At 38.5% G+C, this 20,300-nt stretch overlaps 11 protein-coding genes across 11 annotated transcripts; 5 read left to right on the top strand and 6 right to left on the bottom strand.

Annotated features, from left to right (window-relative positions):
* Positions 1-1,223: 1,223 nt before the first annotated feature.
* TVAGG3_0252380 (cyclin domain-containing protein) lies at positions 1,224-3,119 on the top strand (the record flags this gene model as incomplete). Its single annotated transcript, XM_001324747.2, has 1 exon — positions 2,143-2,934. One exon carries the CDS (start codon positions 2,143-2,145, stop codon positions 2,932-2,934), a length of 792 nt encoding a protein of 263 aa, XP_001324782.1.
* Positions 3,120-3,179: 60 nt separating this feature from the next.
* On the bottom strand, positions 3,180-5,164 carry TVAGG3_0252370 (3',5'-cyclic-nucleotide phosphodiesterase protein; the record flags this gene model as incomplete). The annotated part of the gene is made up of 1 exon (XM_001324746.1): positions 3,251-5,164. The coding sequence occupies one exon, from the start codon at positions 5,162-5,164 to the stop codon at positions 3,251-3,253; it is 1,914 nt and encodes a 637-aa protein (XP_001324781.1).
* A 368-nt stretch (positions 5,165-5,532) lies between these two features.
* TVAGG3_0252360 (SUMO transferase protein) lies at positions 5,533-6,582 on the bottom strand (the record flags this gene model as incomplete). Its single annotated transcript, XM_001324745.1, has 1 exon — positions 5,533-6,582. The coding sequence occupies one exon, from the start codon at positions 6,580-6,582 to the stop codon at positions 5,533-5,535; it is 1,050 nt and encodes a 349-aa protein (XP_001324780.1).
* Positions 6,583-6,644: 62 nt separating this feature from the next.
* TVAGG3_0252350 (uncharacterized protein) lies at positions 6,645-7,079 on the top strand (the record flags this gene model as incomplete). The annotated part of the gene is made up of 1 exon (XM_001324744.1): positions 6,645-7,079. One exon carries the CDS (start codon positions 6,645-6,647, stop codon positions 7,077-7,079), a length of 435 nt encoding a protein of 144 aa, XP_001324779.1.
* A 59-nt stretch (positions 7,080-7,138) lies between these two features.
* Positions 7,139-7,980, bottom strand: TVAGG3_0252340 (acetylation-dependent protein binding; the record flags this gene model as incomplete). Its single annotated transcript, XM_001324743.1, has 1 exon — positions 7,222-7,923. The coding sequence occupies one exon, from the start codon at positions 7,921-7,923 to the stop codon at positions 7,222-7,224; it is 702 nt and encodes a 233-aa protein (XP_001324778.1).
* Positions 7,981-8,180: 200 nt separating this feature from the next.
* Positions 8,181-9,180, top strand: TVAGG3_0252330 (protein serine/threonine kinase protein; the record flags this gene model as incomplete). Its single annotated transcript, XM_001324742.1, has 1 exon — positions 8,203-9,165. The coding sequence occupies one exon, from the start codon at positions 8,203-8,205 to the stop codon at positions 9,163-9,165; it is 963 nt and encodes a 320-aa protein (XP_001324777.1).
* Positions 9,181-9,272: 92 nt separating this feature from the next.
* Positions 9,273-10,217, bottom strand: TVAGG3_0252320 (RNA splicing; the record flags this gene model as incomplete). Its single annotated transcript, XM_001324741.1, has 1 exon — positions 9,273-10,217. One exon carries the CDS (start codon positions 10,215-10,217, stop codon positions 9,273-9,275), a length of 945 nt encoding a protein of 314 aa, XP_001324776.1.
* Positions 10,218-10,343: 126 nt separating this feature from the next.
* Positions 10,344-12,990, bottom strand: TVAGG3_0252310 (the record flags this gene model as incomplete). Its single annotated transcript, XM_001324740.2, has 1 exon — positions 10,448-12,982. One exon carries the CDS (start codon positions 12,980-12,982, stop codon positions 10,448-10,450), a length of 2,535 nt encoding a protein of 844 aa, XP_001324775.1.
* Positions 12,991-13,994: 1,004 nt separating this feature from the next.
* Positions 13,995-15,665, bottom strand: TVAGG3_0252300 (protein phosphatase 2C family; the record flags this gene model as incomplete). The annotated part of the gene is made up of 1 exon (XM_001324739.1): positions 14,031-15,665. One exon carries the CDS (start codon positions 15,663-15,665, stop codon positions 14,031-14,033), a length of 1,635 nt encoding a protein of 544 aa, XP_001324774.1.
* A 1,421-nt stretch (positions 15,666-17,086) lies between these two features.
* Positions 17,087-18,916, top strand: TVAGG3_0252290 (PEP carboxykin GTP family; the record flags this gene model as incomplete). Its single annotated transcript, XM_001324738.2, has 1 exon — positions 17,087-18,886. The coding sequence occupies one exon, from the start codon at positions 17,087-17,089 to the stop codon at positions 18,884-18,886; it is 1,800 nt and encodes a 599-aa protein (XP_001324773.1).
* Positions 18,917-19,572: 656 nt separating this feature from the next.
* TVAGG3_0252280 (transcription-initiator DNA-binding domain ibd family) lies at positions 19,573-20,238 on the top strand (the record flags this gene model as incomplete). Its single annotated transcript, XM_001324737.1, has 1 exon — positions 19,573-20,238. One exon carries the CDS (start codon positions 19,573-19,575, stop codon positions 20,236-20,238), a length of 666 nt encoding a protein of 221 aa, XP_001324772.1.
* Between the last annotated feature and the right edge of the window lie 62 nt (positions 20,239-20,300).

The raw sequence follows: 20,300 nt of genomic DNA, 5'->3' as shown, positions 1-20,300 counted from the left end.
CCAGTCATTGTTAGCTTTTATATATTCTGCGCTTTTCATTGCCTTTTGCATGGCTGCGTCGTTATTTTTACTTTCTTGTGCTAAGTTTTCATACTGTACGGTTTGGTTTTGCAACTGTAAAAGTTTTTCTGCCTTTACATTTGCTTCAACTTCTTTTTTATACTCATCGCTATCCATATATGTCTTCAGGGCTTTTTGTTTTATCTCTTCATCTTTCAGTACTTTATATTGAGTAGTATGGTTTTTCAAATTTAAAACATCTTGTTCCATTTTTGCTACTTCTGCTGCTTTTTCTGACACTTTTTTCGCATATTCCTCTGTACTTAGTTCTTTCAGTTGTTCTTCTTTCTTCTTTTTCTCTACGTTTAACTCATTGAGTTTCTTTGTGTGTCTGTCATATTCTAGTTTCTTTTCATTTTCACCTATTTGCTTCTGTATGTCTATGTTTGACTTTTTGACATCTGCTATTTGATTTTTGAGTGAACTCAAATTCATTTGACTTTGAGGGTTATATGCTGTTCCGTCTGCAGCTCCACCATAGCCTGCCATTTTCGCTAAAAGTGCCGCTCTTAAACCTCCACTCTGTGCACCAATGACTCGGTTTAAAAGCATAGGATTGCTTGACATTTGTTGCAACATAGTGGGGTCATTCAGCATTTGTTGTTGCAACTGTTGTTGTGGTGTTAGTCTTACTATTGGATGTTTCAATGCTCTCTTCCTCTTACGTATATTCTTACGTATCTTACGTGGCATTTTAAGTGAAGTTAAAAAGCGGTTTTATACTAAACATCTTCGGGGCTAGAGGGCACGAAGTGCCTGGAAGCCCCAATACCTTTTTTTTTTTTTTTTTTTTTACTATGTACCACTCTGAAAAAAAAGTATTGCATTTGAGAAGTATGTAGATTTCGAGAAAATGCTCACTTTGATTGATCAAAAATTGACACTTTTTGATATTTTGATTCAAATCAAAAACAAGTAAAATATTAATTTGAAATTAGATAAGTGGATTAAATTAAAGCATAGATTTTGCATTTTTATGAATTCAAAATTGAATGATGGTTCTTTTTGAATGGTGTTCTCATTTTGAAAGTAATGTCAAAAATTCCGCTCATTTATAATTTATTCTTAAGAATTGTCTTCAGTAATTTAATTGATCTTTTGATTCAATATGACAAACGTTGTGCAAAATTTTCAAATTTTTCAATTTTTTATCAAATCAATGTTAATAATTGCCTTGCTTTCTCTTTCATTTGATTCAACGCATTGTAAAGATAAATGTCAATCATTGTTTGTAGATTCACCAGTGAAACTTAAACAATGCCAAGATACGTGCGTTAAAACACGGATTCAAAAAAAAACTCACAAGTTAGAAAGGTAATGTCATTAAATGTAACAAACTGCATTAGAACATGCAATAATGGAATCAATAAGAGTACCAGATTCCTTAGTTGGTCAAAATGCAGAAAGAATTGCTTACGAATTCCAGGAAGTAGTAAATTTGAATACTACGATGAAGCAGTTTGTAAATCTCATTGTGAACGATATTGGAGAAACACATTTCATTATCGTTCTTGTAATACTCAATGTGAAGGATATTCTAAAGTTAATAATAATGAAAACAAAAAGAAGGAAGAGAATAAGAATATTATTAGTTATGTAATATGTTTACTTGTTAACATGTTTTTGTATTTTCTTGTTTAAATTGAATCGGTATATTCAACTTTTCTTTAAGTATATACTATCCTCATCCAAATTGTTTTGGCTTAAATTGAGTATTAATTAGATATATTGTGAGAGAAATGAAGATAAGGCCAAAATTTAAAGAAAATTATAGGAATCCTCTTAAACATTCATCTGCCCTAATGATTGCTATCATGAAACGAATTTATGAATCGTGAAAAAAGGAGTTTAAATTCGGAAAATTTTTGATCAATCAAATTATAAAAGTGCCAAAATTTAAAGTTCAAACGTATCATCTCAATCTGATATAAATGCAAGGTTATACTATATGAGTAGTTTGGTATTTTTACCCCAATTTAAAAAAGCAAAAACGAAAATTTGTCAGATTTTTGACCAATCATCAATACACCAAATTGGTGAAACAATTAAAGAAGTATATCAGTAGTGGTAATAAAACTATGAATGAAAGTCCCTGACCACTTATACAAAATGGATAACAGTTTTCCCCTCATACAGCGCACATCATGGAGTGACGAGCAAAGAAGAGCTGTGTGGTGTATAATTGTCAAATCTAGAAAGAATCTGAAAATAGAATTGTCACCAATTGTTGCAACAGCATTTATTCTTCTTCAACACTATTTTAAGAACCCTGGAGAAAATCCATATACTATCTTCACGTTAATGGTTTCTTCTCTTTTTGCTGCCTGCAAAGCATGCGATTGTTACAGACCTATCAAGTATATCTACGACGAGCTTGCAAGAATATTGAAAATAGCCCCAAAGGAAATCACAGAAAACATAGGAACTAATCCAGATGAAATTACTGCATTACAACCACAATCAATGGTAGATTTAACTCATTGCGAAATAGATCTTCTCAATGCAGTTGATTTCAACACTCAAGTAGAGCTACCCTTCGTCCATTTCGAGAAATGGAGAGAATCGCTCAAAACAAAAATTCCAAATGAACAATTTATGATGATTTGCAGCAAAATCGTTATTGATATATGCCTTGTTATATGTTCTAGGTGCTATTTAGACCTACCGCCAGAAGTTGCTGCTGCATCTGCAATGGCAGAATCTGTTCCATCGGATATCCTCTCGACAGAGCTCCTCGAGTGGTTCGAGGACGTTAGACAGAAGTACGGAGACAAAGTTTTCAAATTTGCCCAAATGTCAATCGAAGCTGAAAGAGGAAGGACAGCAACACCAGCTCCACCGGATAAAGCAAGAGTATCTGAGTGTCCCAATTGATTTTGGAGATTCTATATGTAAATATTGTATTTATTTTATTTTTTATAATTATTGTCTTTTATTTTTTTACTGTTTTATATCTAACTTTAAATTCTTGATGGAAAATTAAATAAAATGTTCAAATACATTGAGATATGAAAATAACTTGAATACTAAATTTCATTTCATTCAATGTCACATTCAACTATCTAAGTAATATGAGTATCAATATATGTTCAAATTCTTTGAGATATGTCAATATAATGTTTTTTAAATAAACACCTAAATTTATAAATAAAATAAAATAAGAAAAAAAAATAAAATAAAAAAATAAAAATTACTGAGGAGGTTGTTGAGGCTGTTGTGGTTGTGGTGGTGCAACTGCAATTGGCTTTACAGCCCTAATTGGCACAGCTCTAACCGGAGCCGCCTTCTGTACAGGAACAGCTCTGATCTGCTGCTGCTGTTGGTGCTGGACCTGGTTTATTACCTGTGGATTTGTTGTTGGCGGAGTCATCGGGATCTCATCCTGCTGCGCTGACTGTGGCTGTGTCTGCTCCACCTTCTCCATCTCCAGAATGATGTCGTGGTTGACCTGGAGCTGAAGCAACAGGAGCTGCTCGAACTCAGGGAATATTTTCGCTCCGAGCTGGAAAACTGGCATGACCATGATTTCGAAATGTGTCTTGATCAGCTCTGTGTTCGGCCTGTTCGCGCGTCTATCCATCAGAGGAATTGACTTCATGTTCCTCTTCCTCTCCATGTCGCCCTGTATGTAGTGCTCGTCCCTCATCATTCCGTACCAGTATGAAGTTGTCTTCCAGTTCCTGATCGCGAAGGAGAGGTCGGACATCAGAGTCAGGAGCTGCAATGCGATCTGGCGGTGCTCCTTGTTCTCCCAGTCCATCTTTATGTTCGCGGCCTTCGCAAGGAACTTCTGCAGTTTGGAGTAGTCTGTGGCAAGGACATTGGAGAGGAATGTCGCGCGGAGTGTGGAGAAGTCTTGGTCGTCAATGGAGAAGGAGAAAACTTCCTGAACAAGTCTGGCACCGACAGAGGCGCTGTTCATCTCGAGAACGCTCTTGTCGTTGTAGATGAGCGCGAGTTGGGAGGAAGTTCGGATCTGGAACATGTTGTTTGTGCCGGGATGGCCGATGTCGTGGAGGAGAGCGGCGAAAAGACCGGCGGCGGCCTCGAATGGAGGAACGCGCTCTTTGTATTTCGAAAGAATCATTGTCGCAAACTGTAATCCGGCGATGGATCTTCTGAAGTTGTGGAATGGATTGAGATTGAATGATTGCTGCGTCTTTTGGAGGAAGTGCTCGATCTCGCCGTCCTTGGCTTTGATGATTTCCTTAAGGCCGTAGTGAGTAAAGAGGTCATTTGCAAGATTCATCAATTTGATCTCTGCAATGTCCCAAATGTTGAACTGTAAGTCGAGTAATTTGTCGCCAAGGTTAAGTGGAGTTAATACCGGAACTGTTGGAGGTGGAGCTCTGACTTTTATGGCAGCTTTGACGGCAATTGGAGTAATTGGCTTCTTTGGAGCTCCGACACCGAAGTTGGATTGAAGGTAATCCTTCATATCTGGAGAAACAGCTGGAACAGGCTGAGGGATCACTTCACCTTCAGAATCAATTGTTTTCAGCTTATTAATAGCAGCTGTAAGAGTGGATAAGGCATCAGGGCTCATTCCACTTGATTGTAAGATTGCTTCGAGAGATTTAGTAATGTCGTTGATTGGTGTTTTGACGGATTGATTGAAACTCTGCTTCATTTCATTAATACGTCTTTGAATAACTTCCTTTTCGATGTTTTGGTGTTGAACTTTGGCAGCAGCAGCGTTCTGTTTACGTTTCAGCCAGACATTTGCGTACATGTTCTTCAAGACTTGAGGGGTGAGCGGTTTGATGATATAATCATCAGCACCCTTTGAGAGGCAGTCGAAAACAATTTCATATTGATCGTTTGAAGACATCATAATAATTGGGATTTGTTCGAATCTGGAGTCAGCACGTGTTTCTTGCAAAAACTGAGGGCCATTCATTACAGGCATCATGACATCGGACAGAATGAGATCAAAAGTGTTCCCTGACTTGAGAACTTCAAGCGCTTCTTGTCCGTTGCTTGCGTTTGAGACATGATAGCCTAAGCTCTTAAGAGCCTTGGTGACGGCATGTAATTGTACTGCATCGTCATCAACGGCGAGAATATGGAGATCATCACGCCTGAAGGGTAGATTTCCACTCATAAATAAAAACCGCTCTTTTTTGTAAAATAATTGAATTGAAAAATAACAATAATAATTTTGGTCATTGTTATTTTTGTGAAAGTTGTTTTTATTGTATTCAAAAATTTGTCATGTTTTTTTTTCAAAAAAAGTCAATAGACTGTTGTTTTTTTATCTATCAACCGGGAATTCAATATGGGTATTAATACCCCTTTGATAAATGTGTTTATTTGTAGATTTGAATGTTGCAAATTAAAAATATTGTAGCAACATGTAAAGAAAGAATTATGACATAGGTGTGATGAAGCTTGAAAGTAAAAATTCTATTAGATAATAAAGAAAACAACATGTTTAAGAAAGAATTTAGATAGAAATTATTTTTGAGAGAATTACTGATCACCAACATGTGCAAGATATTCTGGGTCAACGCGTAAATCCTCGAACTGGCATTCAGAATTGCAAATTGGGCAAATCCAAGTATCCAATTTTGAAGCAAATGAAATATATCCAGATAGATCAAAGCACTCGGCATGAGAGCAGTTAACTCCTCTTGCTGGTTGTTGGAGGATCTTATGAGTTAATGGACAAATTCCTCTTAGTGGAACTTCTGAATGAATACTTGGTGGAGGACCCTTTTCTAGAACTTTTTCAATTAACGTTGATATTGGTGTTTTCTTTAGAAGCCTTACAACTATAATAATTGGATAATTTGCTGGTTCAACTGACTGCACTGAGAAACTAATGCTTTTATTAGACATTGTTGGTAATTGGAACCAAAACCTTGGTTCTTGCAATGTAACATATTGTTCGTTTATAAACAAAAGAACTTTTTTGATTGGATGATCCTGAAAAACTGATGCAATTTGAAAAATTGGCACATATCCATTATATCCACCATTAGGTATCTCTTGAAGTTCACTTGGGAAGTTTGGTTGAAGCATTGAAGGCCCATAAATTGGTTGTTTGTCTGTTATATCGAACAAAATCGAAGGTGGATGCTGCACAAGTTTGTCCGATATTTCTGGAGGGAGTAATGACGTAGGTGCTTCGTTATGCTGTTGATCTTCTCCCGATGGCGACTCAATAGATAAAAGTTTTTTGAGCTTGAGAGAGAATTGAACTAATAAATTTTGTTGATTTGGACCGATTGTTTCTAAAAACATGATTAAGCGCTGTACAAGAGCTCTTTTATTTCCGCCTGTAGGGAACGAATATTCTCTAAGAAGCTGGCGTAGCTGGTTAATAGACAAAAGCTGCAATCCACGTGACAAAAGACTGATATTTGATGGATTTGGTGAAGACGCTTGGTTCAAAATTTCATCTAACTGACTTTGCTGATGTCTTGCTTGAATTACTGGTGTTGGAAGTGGGTTACTTATTGGAGCTGGCGCTACAGGGTGAAGAACATGTGTTCCTGAACCATTTGTATGACTTTGCATATTTTTTGGCGCCAAAAAAAAATATAAAAGTGACAAAGACTGTCACGTTTATTGTTTTAACTATGGCTAATCCCAATATCCAAAAATTATTACAACTCAATGAGGAACTTGACAAAAAGAACAACGATTATGATAAATGGTCACAGAATTTGGATGAAAAGGCTGCACAACTCCAAAATATTGAAAATAAAATCAAGAAATATAAAAGTCTGACGCCATCTTATGAGACTGAAAGGGTTCTTATTGAAAAATATTCAGAAATATTAGCAAAACTTCAGAATATTACTATCGCCATTTCTGGTTTACCAGCAGATACGGCCTCTAATGAAAATATCAGATCTGTCCATGAATTAGAAGAGATTGTTAACGCATTCGAACAAGAAATTAATCGCCAAACCATTGCAATTAATAAACTCCAGGATTTGAAGACTCAAATTCAACAAGAAACGCAAAACCCACTATATAAAGATTATTTCAAATCTAACGAGACAAAGTGAGGTAGCAAATAATGATTTATTGCTAATATATATATATTATTTTGTTTATTTATTTATAAAGATATCTATTATTAAAATCAATGTTTTTCTCAGAAAAAAGTGGGCTGCGATTAAAAACAATACAAAATAAACATTTATAGGATTAATTCTCAATAAAATCATCTAATTTTGATCTCAACGCGTGTAAAGTAGATGTTTGGAGGCAACAAAGATCAATATCAATATGATCTGGATCTAATATCATTGCAGGCTCTAATTTTTTAAGCATATTCATAATAATCATTTTTTGCGAATTTGTCTGTATTTTCTTTATGTCATCAGCTAAGCTAATAATTTCATCGTGTGTCATTGGATAATTACTATTCGAAACTTCGGTGGAATCATTTGTACTATTATTCCATAAATCATCGCGTTTATATCCTTTCTTTTTCTTATATCCGTGTATTTTCGGGGCTTCTTTTAGTATTTCATTAAGATCTCGATTTAAACAATATAATTTTGTTCTCCAAGTCATATCTACATCGTCATTTATGTACTCAGAGAGCTGTGTATATTTGTCCTGTAATTCTTTTGTTATTAAACCAAGCACTGTGTTAACTTTATTAAAAGTATAGGAATTTGTCCAGATAAGTTCCATATCATGTTTCCAATCATTGACGGTTTTATAATAATTAGACTGAAGACGCTTTTTGACTGTCCCAAGATCCATTGGTTCTTTGATTAATTCCAAATAATTTGGACAATTATCGCGAACTGGATCAACTGGATTTGCAAACATTGCTGAAATGCTGTATTTAAGGATTTCATCAACAACGTTTAAGCATTCATTGGTTGGGAAACTCATCTAATTAGATTTTGATAAATTTGATTCTAAATAAAAATGAAATAAAAGTATGAGAACAAAAGAGATGCAATAAGATGTCAATAATGGCCAGATTTTATAATTTATTTCATAAAAGCCTTTTTTTTTCTTGGGAATTTTTGAAATTTTGAATGTTTATCAGATTCAACATGTAGTTTAACAAGCTGATTTAAAATGTGATTTTGCTATTTCGGAATTTTAAACCATGTCAAACGATCTGACAATCTGACATATTGACACAGAAACTTTCGTCAAATTCAAATGTTTTTCTTGTTTTCGCAGTGTTTCATCGGCAATTTTCTTAAACAGCCAGCCTGTGTTTCTGCTGGTACCTTATACGACAACTCATACTTTAATTTCACCACTTATCCATATCGTTTTACGAAATGGGAGTTCAAAGATTCAAACAACTATATAGGAAAGGGCTTTTTCTCTATCGTCCGCAAGAGAGAAACTCTAAATGGAACCACTGTTGCTGTTAAAAAGTTCAAAATCTTCGACAGGAAGAGTTTAATCCGTGAAATGCAGACATTACGTGCCCTCAATGATACACCAAATGTAGTCCATATTTTAGGACTTACCGGAAACTACGAACATCCTTCCGTTGTCTACTCCTATCATCAATCCAAAAACGAAGACTACCTTAACATGTCCTTGCCCAATTTCAAGTGGTTCCTCAAGCACACCCTTACAATTCTTAAGGACATTCACGCACGTGGAGTCATCCACAACGACATGAACATCGGAAATATCCTTTTTGATCTCGAAAACAAGAGTCTCACATTAATTGACTTTGGCCTAGCCGCCTTCTACCGACCAGAGAAGCACTACAAGCTCAAAGGCGGCATGTTCAGGATCCAGCCACCAGAATTCCTCGTTGACAGAAACCACTGGGATTGTGGCGTTGATATTTGGTCGCTTGGCATCACATGTCTTGATCTTGTTCTCGGCATCAAGGGCAACTACTTGCCAAAGGATGACAGAGACTCAAGAGAATTCATGAATAGATACTTCGGAAAGCAGTTGGCTCCATATCTGAAGTCAAAGGGAATAAAGATCGAACCTGGAGACAGCGACTTGTTCGAACTCGCAATGCCTGGAACAGAACAACTCATCACAAAAGACGTGATGGATTTGATTGGAAAGATGCTGACAATTGATCCAAAGAAGAGAATCACGGCTAGAGATGCTCTCAAACATCCACTTTTCAATGGTGTTGATTGAAAATTTCATTTTTATAATAAGACAAAATAAAATGATTTGTTTTTATCTTAAACTATAACAAATTTATTTTTATATAAAAGAAAAAAACAAACAAAATATATTTTTATTCAGTCTTTCTGAGCTGTACAAATAGAGTTTCTGTCTGTCTGTTTGCAGCATGCGTAGCCCCACTGTCCCGCGCAGAAGAAGGAGCCCCAGACAGAAGTGTGTCCGTTGACAAAGACGTCTTCCATGTTTCCGTATCTTTCGCTCTTTGGAATTTCTTCTTCTTTCTCTTCGTTCTGCTGGATCAGGGTCGACATCAGCTTCTTCCTTTCCATGAACTCCCTCTGCGACTGTTTCATAGCCTCTTCGGTCAAATCCTTCGTCACCTTCTTTGGTTTAACAGCTCCTTCTTCCCAGGAAAATTTTACATCGACTTCCTGTTTTTCGCTTTTTCCTTCTTCTGGTCCAACGAATTTGGAGTCTTCCTTGAGAACATCCGGTGTGTCATTATCTATATTCTTAATGTAGTCAGCTGTATCTTGTCTATTTCGGCTGGATCTCGACCCAAATGTGGCTCGAATTTCAACTTTGTCATTTACATCGGTTGACTGCGCTAGGATCTTGGCTTTGTATAGCGAAGCCTGTTTTGAGTCAACAAGCCATCTACTGCCACTGTAATTCGCGTAATTATCTCTTTTCGCTTCGTAACTTAATGCTTGCTGATAAACTTTCTTTCCAGAGTATATTCCTTCACCACGTACAATTGCGTTTACTTTTCTTGGCCTTTCTGGGCAGTCTTTTTCTGTATGTTGATCAGATCCACAATTTTTACAGCATCCTGGCTTCCATTTTGAGACTTTTTTCGATGTATATCCGTGTTTAATGCCAACGTTTCGATCTGTTTGTACTTGCTGAGCAAATGAAGAAATTCTTAAATGGTCTAAACCATCTTCGCCTCCTGATGTATACCAAGGTGCAGTCGCTATATCCTGAGAAATGGTTTTAGGTGTATCATTGTCGTCATGTTGTTTATAATATTCATAAGTGCGACTAGGATTTCCGTTCATAATGGAAAATGATGAACAAAAAACTGATTTAACATTGGTTTCGAGTAAATCTACTAAACACTAAAAGTGATTTATAATATTTCTCATAAAAATTGGAAATATTTTTTTGTAAAAAATATGTATTTTAAGTTTGAAAATAGTAAAAATCTTTTTAATTTATTTGAGAGAACACTTTCCTAAAAATTAAAACATTTGTTCAAGATAAAATAAAAAAATTGATCTAAAAAATCTTACTCCTTCTTTTCTTCTTCCTTCTTTGGCTCTTCTGGCTTCTTTTCCTCTTCCTTCTTTTCTTCAGCCTTTGGAGCTTCCTCCTTCTTTTCCTCGCCTTCCTTCTTCTCTTCACCTTCCTTCTTTTCCTCCTTCTTCTCGTCCTTCTTTTCTTCCTCCTTCTTTGGTTCTGGCTTTGGCTTTGGCTTGCAAAGGAGCTTCTGGACCTTCTCCTCTAAGTTTGCGATGCGGACTTCAGCAGCGTTTGTTGTGAGCGGTGGGTCGATGTGCTTTGGAGCGGCCTCGCATTCTGTCTGCTTTGTCTTGAGCCACTCTCCGTAAGCGTTGAGTTCGTCGCGGATTGGCTTGCGCTCTTCCTCTGTGATGTGGTTGAACTTCTCGTCCTTCTGGTCGAGTCTTCTGATTGCAGCCTCCTTTCTGAACTGGAATGTTGAGACGATGTTGTGGACACCGGCGAAGAGGTCCTTGCGTCTGAGGGCTGGTTCACCGAAAGCGTGGAGGATTCCGATCTGCTTCTCGTATTCTGCGAGTGGGAGTCTGTCGAACTCGTTCTCAGAGAACCAGTTCTGGACTTCATCGACCTTTGCACGGTCTGCATCCTTTGTCTTTGGATCGAAGTACTCTGGGAAGTCGCGGTCCATTCCATTCATCATTCTGAAGATGTATGATTCGAGATCGTTCTTTGTGTTATCGATCTTTTCCTCGAGGATGTCCTTCTTCTCCATTTCTATTTCGATCTTCTTAAGTTCCTCGATGACTTTGTCGGACAATCCGAATGTTGGAGTGTACTTGAATGTGACTGGGATGTTCTTCTTGACTGTCTTGAACTTTGGCTCTTCTGGCTTCTTTTCTTCCTCCTTCTTCTCTTCCGTGTTTTCCTCTTCTGGCTTCTTCTCCTCTTCCTTCTTCTCTTCGGCCTTTGGAGCTTCTTCCTTCTTCTCTTCTGGCTTCTTTTCTTCGCCTTCCTTCTTCTCTTCCTCTGGCTTCTTCTCCTCCTTCTTTTCTTCCTTCTTCTCCTCCTTCTTCTCCTCCTTCTTTGGCTCTGGCTTCTTCTCTTCCTTGATCTCGATCTGCTCTGTGACAACGACATTGGCCTCCTTGACATCGACGACTGAGTCTGGTGTCATTCTGATGAGGACGTAGACTGTGTCTGGTTCATCCTTTCCTGTGTCGATTTCGAGGTTGCCGAGATCGCACTCGTCTGTGTAGATGCGGACTGATGTCTTTCTTGCGACTTTGATTGGGACTTCCTTTGTTGATGGAACTTTGTTGAACTGCTTGAAGAGAACCTTGTTGTTCTTGTTTCCGTCAGCGTCAGTGTACTCGATCATGACTTTGTGTGGAGCTACATCGTTGACGTTCAAGTTGACTCTGTACTTTGGAGAGAGGATGGCGGCCTGGAAGCCAGCACCCGTGGCGAAGCACTCATCTGGGTTGAGTGACTGTGTTGGGTCTCTGCCGAAGATCTCCTTGATGTGGGCCTTGACTGCGGCAACTCTAGATGCACCGCCGTGGACTTCGATGGCGAACAAGTCTTCCTTCTTGACGCCGGCGAGTTCGAGGGCCTTGTTGATTGGCTCGTCGAGGCGCTTGACGAGGTCAGCGATCTTGGCTTCGAAGTCCTCTCTCTTGAAGTCGAAGCGAACGTCCATGTCGTTCATGAGGCACTGGACTTCGAACCTGACGACTGGGTTAACGGAGAGAACCTTCTTGGCGCGCTCTACGGCTGTGTTGAAGCGGATCATAGCACGCTGGTTTGTGCGTGGATCGATCTTGTACTTCTTCATTGTCATATCAAGCAACAACTCTTGGAGAGCCTCTGTGAAGTGGGCACCACCGAAGTGCTCGTCGCAAGCGAATGACTTGATGTCAACTGCGCCCTGGTGAAGCTGAGCGATGGAGACATTGAGGGACGAGTCACCGAAATCGATGAAAGCGACTGGGACTGCCTTTTCCTTCTCGGCTGGGAGCTTTGAACGGTGGTACATGGAGTAGCAGATAGCCTGAGCTGTTGTTGAGTTGAGCAATTTCATGATTTTGACGCCGGAGATCTTAGCAGCATCGAGAATAACACGACGCTGGCTCTCACCCCACCATGGAGAAACGACGACGACAACTTCATTGGATGTGGAACCATTTAATTTAGAAATCTTAAGGACTTCCTTGAACATGAGGGCGAGGAGCTGCTCAATACGGAGAACCATTGGCTTGTCACCGTATGTGAGTTCAACACCAATATAACCATTATCTAACTTAACGAGCTTGAGTTGTGTAAGCTTCTCAACGACTTCGCGTTCTGGATCATCATACTTTAAACCGATAAGACGCTTTAAGTTTGTGATTGTGCCTTTGACGTTCTGCATTTGCTGTGTCTTTGCAAACTCACCAGCGTATCTGCGGTCATTATCGATTGCGACCATTGTTGGTGTAAGGCGCTGAGAGGACTGGTTATTAGCAATATCTACACCACCATTCTGTGGAAGGGCGATAACGCAGTTCTGATTACCAAGATCGACTGCAATAACAGATGCCATAATTTAAAATGCTCGGCCAAAATTTAACGGTTTGCTTTCAATTTATAAGTGGTCCATAGAATGAAAAAAATCGATCATTCCTTAAATTTGATCGGGAATTTAAATCGTTTTTCAAACTATGAAATACAGTCACATCGCGATAATTTTTTTCTTTTGGAAAATTACATTGAATTTCGAAAAACAAGTCCATGTATGGTATTATTATGGGTTTGGTATTGTCAGAAAGATAAGTGGTCAGATGATTTAGGATGGGTGATGTAACTGATTTTGCTTATGGAGTGGATAAAATGATTGAATTTGATGTGATTCATGGATTTATCATACAATTTTGGAAAATGATGCCTTTTTGTAAAATATCGAAATCAAAAAACCAGCAAAAATTGAACTTCTTCTATGACACAAGAACCTAATAGTCATAATAAGTATAGGAAATGATGTATTAATGTATATATATTTATCCAATCTACTTCAAAAACTCAAATTAATCATATTGAGTTTAACAACGAAGTCATAGTGCAAATATTTATACATGATATCAGTTATAATGCGTGTTTGCAGTTGTCTATTGAAATTCTTTCAAAAATAATATATAAATTCAAAAATAATCTAATCTAGAAGTATCAATATATTTATTAACGAATTGATATATTCATAAGTTGTCATGATATATGTTAATAGATCTCCTTCATCCTCATTATGTGTTTTTATATGAAAATCCCATCAAAATGAACATATATAATTAATAATACTTCAATTTGGCTGAGCAAAGTATGAAGATAATGCCTTAAATAATATATGGTAACTCTCACTTGAAAGCTACAGTGTTAAATATGAGAACGAATTCGAAAGTATTCAGTAAAATGATATCCAATATCTCTGAAAAAAATGTATGAGTCATACCGAAGAAATTCTCAAGTGGCATCAATACTTTGCATCAATCCAAAAGTGAGGAACTCGTTTTTCATCCACATCTCTGAAAAGAGTTTGATGTAGTATATAAAAATAAAGAAAATTAAAATAAATAAATTTATAAAAAAAATATAAAGAATTATTCGCGACTAGCTTGAAGTTCGGAGAAAGAAACAACAATAACTGAAATATTATCAGAAGACTCTAGTTCAAACGCAGTATCTCTTAGCTTTTTTGCTGCTGACAAAGGATCGATTTCGCCGAGCACAATATCGCAAGCCTTCTGGTCAGGAATCACATCCCAAACTCCATCGCATGCGATTATCAAGAACTGATCCGCTGGTGTCAGTTTCTCTTCAACGAAATGCGGAACTGGATTTATAGAATCACCCAGGAATCCATCACCGAACGCTCTAGACACAGCGAGCATTCCACCGACTCTTCCGTCTCTCACGAATCCACCTCTGCTCTCCACGTAGTTCTGCTCCTCCGGCAAGTACGGTTTGTGGTCGACGGACAGCCTGAGAGCTTTTCCATCCCTGCACAAAACAGCCCTCGTGTCTCCGATATTTGCGACCGTGATCGTCGTGGATGAGATCTGTGCGAGGCAGCAGGTGGAGCCGACGTAGACGCACCACGGGCGCATGTCCATTTGTGTCTTCTGGAATGCCTGCTTGTAGGCGTCGGCCGGGGAGTCGCCGCGCTTGAGGTATTCGGCAATAGACTTCGGCAGCTGCTGAGAGGCGAACTCGGCGGCCTCTCTGCCACCATGGCCATCGAAAACGCCGAAGAGAGAGGAATCGGCGGTTGGCATATTCGGAAGAATGATGGAAACATCTTCCATCGCAGGACGGCGACCGATTGTCTCGGCATGGCCGCTACGTAATTTGTCGGTTTTTTCAACGGATTCGTTGGATTCTTTTGTACGAGCGCGTTCATCGACTTGTTCGAGACGGGTAAAGAGGTCTGTGCCTCGGGCAGTCTCTTTCTGCTTAGCTCTGCCCATAAGCATCTCACGGCCTTTAACAGATTTGAAAGCATCAATCTTTGTACGGAATTGGCGTTGGTATGGAGAGCGAGCGATGGAATCTACGAACTCGAAAATGAAATTGTTACGATCCGAAACTGCTGCTGTCGTGGGATCGATCATTTGGTTTATCGAAATATTTGTTAAATGTTGGTTATTCAGGGCTGCTGTCTTGATTTTGTTGCCGGTTGGACCTGTTAATTTGAATGGAGCTATTCTGAGTGTCTCAAGTTTGCGATTGTAATTTAATAAATCGATAAGTTCGTTTGAAATTGAATCTGTAAGTTTGCATTCTTCCAACTGTAATGAAACAAGGTTTGGATGGCCTGTTGCTGCCTTGATGATGCAAACTGCAGAGTCTCCAAAGTCATTTTCGCTTGCATCGAGCTGCCTTAACGTTGGAACATTTGTAAGAAGAAGTGCAATTTTCGGGCAGTGAACCTTCTTTAATCCACTGTTGCGGAATGAAATTTTAGTCAGGTTTGCTGGTATATTTAGTTTTGGCCACAAACAATCAAAAAATGTGGGGCCAATATTTTGACCAGTAATAATTAAACTGAACTCCTTTTCTTCTGCCGGAGTATGCTTTAAAGAATCATACATTATACGGGCTAATTTACCAATTAATTTAGCTTTTGAAGAGTTTTCTTGAGGTGATGAGAGAATTGACTGAACATTTTCGAAAAATTGCCTTGAACTAGTATTGAGAATAAGGGAGGGATCGCATTGACTTGCTTCGTTTCCCATATTTACTTTTGTAAATTTTTGAAAGCGGTTTTGTATTTTTGTTGAATGAGCTGGATTTTTTAGAAAATGATTAAAATTAATCAATCAATGATATTTTTTGGATTTGACGTTTTTCGGAAATTTCCGAAGAATTTTGGCCCACAGTGAGGAATATGCAAATGTGAACGCAGAACAGCCCTAACGTCACGTAGTATGTTCGATAATTTAGAGATCTTTTTGTACATTTGGGAAAAATTCATTGTCTGAATTATAATTTTTTTCATTATTTTTTCGATTTTGAATTTTTTTTGGAAGAATCAAATAGGAATTATGAAAAAGGAACAAAGAGATATGTTAATATTTTATATAAATATTCCATTAAGCTACAAAAAAAGACCATACTTTATATCTTTAGTAATTTGATTATTGAATTATCGTCAAGATTCACAATAAATAGAATTATCTTATTCTCACATGCCTAATATCTTTCACTTTCATTATATTAGTGGGAAGCTTAACTTTTTTTGATGATTTTTCTCTAAAAATGGCGCATATTCTAAAATAGGCACAAATTTATAGAAATACTTCACAGTGAAAATATGCAAATCCTATAGCAATTTATTAATTTAGTTCAATTTAATTGTGAATGATATTACATCGAAGTTGCTTCATTTTATATTGCCGATTACATTACTCCATACTTAGAATATCATAAAATTTAACAAAAAACCTATAATGGGATATTAAATTAAACAAATTTTGTGTTTTAAAATAATAGCTTATCGCACTATTTCCCGTTAATTAGTGCTTTAAGTAGCATTTGTAGAGAGGTTTTCAGCAATATCGTAAAAATCTGAATTCAATTTGAAGAGTTAGGGAACATAATGATCATATTTTTCATTAATATTCTACCTATTCACAAAGAATTCTAGAAAAATTGATTATTGGCAACATATGATTGAACAACAATTTTTCAAAGTCAATTTCTTCCATATTCTTCGCTTGGGATATTATTGGTTGCATGAGTTTTGAATAAAATTTCTGTAAACAGCCCTAGTTCTTATTCGCAGTCCTCAAATCATGGAAGTTTGTTGCTATTTCTGGAATAATGATATCATATATCGAGCCTGATGACATTAATTTCTTCAAAGCTATAACATAGGGTACTCATTGGTAAAAGAAAAATCACTTCATTCGAAACACTTAGTGATTACAGAACGATGAGATTGAAAGCACTCAGAAAAATAGACAAAAAAATCACTTTTGGGAGTTTTTCCTCTGAAAAATTACAATGCTGAAACAACATTTAGGATTTTTTGAATCCTCTCACATTGCTCTATGGATGAAAAATTATCCATTTGAAAAAATAAACAATTGAGAACAAACTTCGACCAATCACTGGTCTGAAAATTTGACATAGTATTTTCACTTCACTTTTTCTAATGGCTCAAGCATTCAACAAGAGCAAGAAAGTTCAGGCCTTTGTCGACGAGTTCGTCGCCCTCTGCAAGCCAAAGGATGTCATGTGGATTGATGGCTCCCAGGAACAAGCAGACATGCTTTTCAAGCAAATGGTTGACTCCAAGATGGCAATCAAGCTTAACCAAGAGAAGCGCCCAGGCTGCTACCTCTACCACTCCGACCCACGCGATGTTGCTCGTGTCGAGTCCCGCACATTCATCTGCTCCAAGAACAAGGAAGATGCTGGACCAACAAACAACTGGGAAGACCCAGAAGTCATGAAGAAGAAGCTCCGTGGTCTCTACGCCGGCTGCATGGAAGGCCGTACAATGTACGTCATTCCATTCTCCATGGGTCCAATCGGCTCCTCCATCGGCAAGAACGGTATCGAAATCTCCGACTCTCCATACGTCGTTGTCTCAATGAGAATCATGACACGTGTTTCCACAAAGGTTCTCGAGTGCATTGGTGAGGATGGCGACTTCATCCCATGCGTCCACTCCGTTGGTTACCCACTCAAGGACGGCCGCCAGGATGTTGCATGGCCATGCGACCCAGAGAACACATACATCACACACTACCCAGAAGAGCAGACAATCTGGTCCTATGGCTCAGGCTATGGTGGCAACGCTCTCCTCGGCAAGAAGTGCTTCGCTCTCCGTATCGGCTCCAACCTCGCCCGCAAGGAAGGCTGGCTCGCTGAGCACATGCTTATTCTTGGCGTCAAGAACCCAGAAGGCAAGAAGACATTCGTCACAGCTGCCTTCCCATCAGCTTGCGGCAAGACAAACTTCGCCATGTTGATCCCACCAGAGGAACTCCGCAAGAAAGGCTGGGAAGTCACAACAGTCGGTGATGATATCGCATGGATCAAGCCAAACAAGGATGGCGAACTCCGCGCTATCAACCCAGAAAACGGTTTCTTCGGTGTTGCCCCAGGCACAGCCATGAGCACAAATCCAAACGCTCTTCTCTCCTGCGCTCGTAACACAATCTTCACAAACGTCGCTCTTACAGACGATGGCGACATCTGGTGGGAGGGCATGACAGAGGAGAAGCCAAAGCACCTTATCGACTGGCAGAACAAGGACTGGACACCAGACTGCGGCCGTGTCTCATCACATCCAAACTCCCGCTTCGCTGCTCCAGCTGCTAACTGCCCATGCATTGACCCAGAATGGGAGAACCCAGCCGGTGTTCCAGTCTCCATCTTCGTCTATGGTGGCCGCCGCATGAACGATATCCCACTCGTCTTCCAGGCCACATCATGGGCTCACGGTGTTTACCTTGGTGCTACAGTCGGCTCTGAACAGACAGCTGCTGCTGAAGGCCAGGTTGGCGCCCTCCGCCGCGATCCATTCGCTATGCTTCCATTCTGCGGCTACCACATGGGTGACTACTTCAAGCACTACCTCGAGATGGCCAAGCTCGCCAAGACACCACTTGTCTTCCACGTCAACTGGTTCCGCAAGTCCCCAGCTGGCAAGTTCCTTTGGCCAGGCTTCGGCCAGAACGCTCGTGTCCTTGGCTGGATGGTCAACAGACTCTACGGCAAGGCCCCAGAGCACATCTCTCCACTCGGCTACGTCCCAGAGTACGAGGATATCGATTGGGAAGGCCTCAACTTCACAAAGGAACAGTTCGAGGAAGTCATGCACCAGGATAAGGAGAAGATCAAGGCCCAGGTTGCTGCTAACGATGACTACCTCATCAACAAGATCGGCCACGTTTCCCAGGAACTCCTCGAGGTTTCCAAGGAAATCCTTAAGCGCTGCGAGTAAATCTTTCTAGCTTCTTTTTTTGATTATTCTTAATTCACTTACGTTTTTAATTCCATCAAAAGAATTCAAAAAATTTCTAGATTTGAGCAATGCAATTTTGGATGTTAGCATTTTCAAGTAGTGAAATGCGAATCATTGTAAGAGTTAAATCGTTTCATCCTTTCTTTTTTGAAATTCTAGGTATTAATTTTTTTATTCAAAATTGATGACACATGTAATTATTGGTTTAACGTTGCATTATATAAAATTTAGATATGGTTCATCATTTTTCATATTTGTTTTTGAATATTCGGCTAAGATGAATGATTCAATTTTTTTTGAAAATTGAATAATGTTATTTATTGTTTGGGTAGATTGTCCGTAAATATTCATTCAAATCCAATATTAAATTCACAGAATATAAGATATGTGGTTCCATTATCTCGTTATTGATTTGTTCAAATTTTGTGAGACAAAAGATTTTAACATTTGGATTGAATATTATAACATTTTATAGCAAATAAGATTTAGTTTCAAAATAATATCTTGAAATCGGATACCTTTATCAAAATTTTCAAAAGTGTCAAAAATTTTATTGTAAAAACAAGAAAAACATACACACAATATGCTAACAAAAATATTTTTCGGCTCAACTTTTCTAAAAATCTTTGTTTTCAAACACAAAAATCATTTTTTCAGTGAAATCTATGACATTTGAGCGCAGTTTTGCACGGCGTGCTGTCAATAATGTGTTCCAAGACTTCGATTTTCCACTAATAGACAATTTGCCTTTGCACTGGGATTTAATTTCACAAGCAGATCTTGATGACTATGTTACATTACGCAAAAATTTCTATGACGAGATACGTAAGTCCAAAAAGGGCGAGAGACACGATGCCTTCATACGCAGACTTAGAACAATTCATGACTTTGTTCAGCGTGGCGATAAAGATGACTGGAAACGAGGTCTTGTTTGTGGAATTCTGTTTCTTTCAAAGGGAATTGCCATTCACATACAACAATTTCGGTTGCTGTTAGGTAAATGCAAATCTTCCATCAATGGTTCTTTGCAACAGATTGGATTCATTGCACATCCTCAAGGTGGCCCAGTTGAGCAAGAATTGTACTCAATGGTTCCTATATTTCAACGAGAAAAGAGTGAAATCAAGAAATGGACAGTTAGGGACAACACGCTAAACGTAATTCTGTTTTCAGATGATCACAAGATACTGAATAATCCTCCAGAGCTCGTTAACAATGTTGGAACTGAAGCAATTGAGCCAGTTATGCGTCATTTTAACGTTCCAATCAAGTTTCGCCTGAAGTATTATCATATCCTTCATACAAGTGTTGCAACACAGACAGATGAATGATACATTCAATTCCAAAGCCATAATCCTGAGACATTTAAGTCTTTGAGAATAATGTTTCGAAG

Source organism: Trichomonas vaginalis, chromosome IV (assembly GCF_026262505.1).
Source record: "Trichomonas vaginalis G3 chromosome IV, whole genome shotgun sequence".
Lineage (NCBI taxonomy): Eukaryota > Parabasalia > Trichomonadida > Trichomonadidae > Trichomonas > Trichomonas vaginalis.
The sequence above is the reverse complement of the archived record's forward strand: the minus strand, read 5'-3'. Positions and strand labels throughout refer to the sequence as shown.